Source organism: Temnothorax nylanderi, unplaced genomic scaffold (genome assembly GCF_030848795.1).
Source record: "Temnothorax nylanderi isolate EJ_2023f unplaced genomic scaffold, tnyl_v1.0 TNYL_tig0770_pilon, whole genome shotgun sequence".
NCBI classification, from domain to species: Eukaryota; Metazoa; Arthropoda; class Insecta; order Hymenoptera; family Formicidae; genus Temnothorax; species Temnothorax nylanderi.
The window spans coordinates 1,434-4,867 of record NW_027249832.1 but is presented as its reverse complement, the minus strand read 5'-3'; the positions used below and the strand labels follow the sequence as shown (position 1 = coordinate 4,867).

The 3,434-nt window shown below is 37.2% G+C and overlaps 1 protein-coding gene across 1 annotated transcript; it reads right to left on the bottom strand.

Moving 5' to 3' along the window:
- Window positions 1-1,820: 1,820 nt before the first annotated feature.
- Window positions 1,821-3,206, bottom strand: LOC139785283 (uncharacterized). Its single transcript, XM_071724459.1, has one exon. It carries the CDS (start codon window positions 3,204-3,206, stop codon window positions 1,821-1,823), a length of 1,386 nt encoding a protein of 461 aa, XP_071580560.1.
- Between the last annotated feature and the right edge of the window lie 228 nt (window positions 3,207-3,434).

Sequence of the window (3,434 nt, the reverse complement as noted above, 5' to 3'; positions counted from 1 at the left end):
GCGAATGCTATTTTTGACTATGCAAATTTGAATGGTCTTAAACTTAATCCTGCGAAATCAAAGGTATTAATTTTTGGTAGTCATTCCTATGTCAATGATATTGACTTCCATTGCTTACCACCTATTATTGTAAACCACACACCCTTACCCTTTGTTAATGATGCCAGGAATTTGGGTGTAATTTTTACGTCTAATCTGTCTTGGAGGAAACACATTTTACACATCTCTCAAAAAGTTCATTATTCTTTGCATAAACTTAAGTTTAACAAAAATTCTCTTTCTACGAGGTTAAGGATAAGGCTGATATTAGCTCTAATTATGCCACACATTGATTACTGCTGCTTAGTCTATCATGGTTTAAGTGGAGAGTTGAATACCTTATTACAAAGACTTGTCAATTGTTGCATTCGCTTTATCTTTGATCTTAAGAGAGATGAACATATTACTCCGCATAGACGCCAATTAAGATGGCTTTTAGTTGAAAATAGAAGACTATATTTTCTTGGTTGTCAAATGTTTCGCATACTTCACATGTGCTCCCCTTCTTACTTGAGTGAAAATTTCACGTTGCTTGATCCGTTGTTGAGGAGATCTGACCGCATTCTTTCTGCGTCTCATACATTTCATATTCCTTCTTATAGAACAACCACCTACAGAAACTCCTTTCATCTTTCTTCTATTTATTTCTAGCACTCACTTCCTGTTAACATCACCTCTATTTCCTCATTTCCTACCTTTAAGAATCATCTTAAAGCATTTTTGCTTGCTCGGGAAACAGGGTAACATTCTTACTCACGTCTTCTGTTTCTCCTGTACTTCTTGTTTATTGTTGTTGTTTCTTTACTACATAATTATACTGTATATATAATTAATTAACAAAAGGTGCGTATATTTAATCGACTATAATTGGCCAAAATTTTCACAATTACACGACGTTTCGACCCAAGCTTCGGGTCCTTCTCAAGTAATCTAACAACAAACAATTATAAAAATCGCAGCGTCAATACAGCGGGTCAAAACATGTACGGAATTTAAATCGTGAGTAACACTTAAAAATACCTGATGAGGAAAACGTGCCATTATCAAACAATTCTCAGTCAACAAGTCGTGAAATTTTGATAGAAAAGTCACAGAGTGCTATAAAATAAATTTGTCAGTAAGTTGTCAAAAAAGTAAAAAGGAACACGAACAAAGAAAAAACTTAGTTACACAGAGAAAGTTTTCCAAAGGCACCGGTTCGTATCATGCTCGTTGAGTTAACGAAGTATCGTCAGAACGGCACAGCAATTACATGTTTATGCGATGGAAGTCGGAAACGAACTGAACATATCGCGTCATGTAGTTGAGAACAGATCGAAAGGTAGACGGAGCGGGTGACCCCAATACAAATTATAAACAAGAGATGACGTTGTCATAAATAGGGTTTAAGTTGTCCGTATCTTTCTGTAAATTAATGGTATCGGAATATTTTTTGATGAGAAACATTTCAGCGATTTCTCTTTTTTTAGTATTTTTTTCTTTATGAAGTATTTCAACTTCAGACCATTTAAATTCGTGGCCGAGAGAAACGCGGTGCTTGCTGACCACAGAATGCTGATGATCAATCTTTTTTATATCATTGAAATGTTCCGTGACGCGAGTTTTCAAGTATCGCTTCGTTTGACCAATATAGGAAGCACAACAATCGTTACAGTTGATTCTATAAACCACCTCAGTAGACTGGTTTTTATCGAGACGATCCTTGCCCTTTTTTATGATGGTATCTAATTTTTTGGGGACAGTATAAACTGTAGTAATACCAACATTACTGAGTGTGCGACTTATAGTCCCGCCAAGATCTTTAACATATGGTTTAACATATGGACGCAACGTCGAGGATCAAATTGAACCGGCGAGCTAGCAATATCTGGTTTGTGTCGCAGCTGCTTAATTCTATTGTTGATGTGCTTATTAATGAGATCCATTGGGAAGGAGTTATTCACCAAAATTTTTTTGACTAAATTGATGTTTGAATCATGGTAGCGAGCATCAGACAATAGAACAGCATGATCGACTAAGCTTGTAATTGTATTCACTTTATATTTCAATGGATGGCTAGAGAAATAATTCGTGTAACGGCCGGAAAACGTTGGTTTTCTATACCAATTCGAGGTCAATCTATTTCCATCGCGGATGACTATCGTGTCGAGAAACGGGAGGCCATCGTTGTTTTCTAGTTCATATGTGAAATTTAATCGCGGGTGGTAACTATTGAACACATCAAGTATGTCATTTAGTCTTGACATCGGAATTATAGCAAAACTATCGTCTACATACCTACAATAAAAAGGAAGGTCAAAGTCAAGAGCACCAAGGCAATGGGTCTCCAAATCCTCCATTACAATGTCAGCCGCCTTGGGAGAGAATGGAGACCCCATTGGACTGCCAAAAACTTGCTCATAATACTGTCCATTGAAACAAAAGCTGGTAGAGGTCAGTACCCATTCCACGGCGTGAAGAAATTGAGGTAGGGAGAATTTAGTGTGAGGTGAAATGAGATGCCAACGTTTTTCAATGCCTTGAAGAACTAGTTCCTTTGGGATGTTCGTAAAAAGTGAAGTGACATCAAAGGAAGCTAGGACATGATCAGCATTTATAGTTATATCCCTAATGGTTTGCACGAACGACCAGCTGTCCTTAATGTAAGATTTAGGCTTCGGTAACAGCTCGTCCAAAATCGCGTGTAAGTAACTAGCTATATTGTATAGCGGACTCCCAACGGACGAGACTATAATACGTAAAGGAAAGCCAGCTTTATGGACCTTTGGCAGTCCATAGCATCGAGGAAGATTGCCATTGGTGCACCTTAACTGGCAGTAAGTAGAGTAGTCAATGATGTCGTTGTCATGCCAAGATTTAACTAATTGATTGAGCCTTGTACTTAGTTTTTTATTAGGATTATTCTTTAATTTGTTGTACGTTGATTCATCATTAAGTAGATCAATCATTCTATTGTTATAATCAGTTCTATCCATAATGACAGTTATCTGACCTTTGTCGGCCTTCGTGACAAAAATATCAGGATTATTACGCAAAAATCTTTGGCAATTACTGAACTCTCTTAAGATGTAGCGGTCTATGTATTCAACATGGATGTTCTTATTTAAAAACAATTTTAAGGAGTTCGCGATCGAGCTACGTATCGTATTTATAGCGGCTGGAGGCATTTTATAACTGCTGGTTTCAAAGTTTTTTATGGTGTCTATGGTAGTAAGTAGACGGTCCTTTTTTATCGCGGTTGGTGACAGGAATACCAAAATTATCACCCAAACTTAAGATGTGAGTTATGTTATCAGGAATGTTTATGTTGGAAATGTTTCTCGACACGATAGTCATCCGCGATGGAAATAGATTGACCTCGAATTGGTATAGAAAACCAACGTTTTCCGGCCGTT

What these genes read in the sequence shown, in the direction of transcription:
- LOC139785283 (XM_071724459.1), bottom strand. Translation starts at nt 3,206, where the DNA reads ATGCCTCCAGCCGCTATAAATACGATACGTAGCTCGATCGCGAACTCC.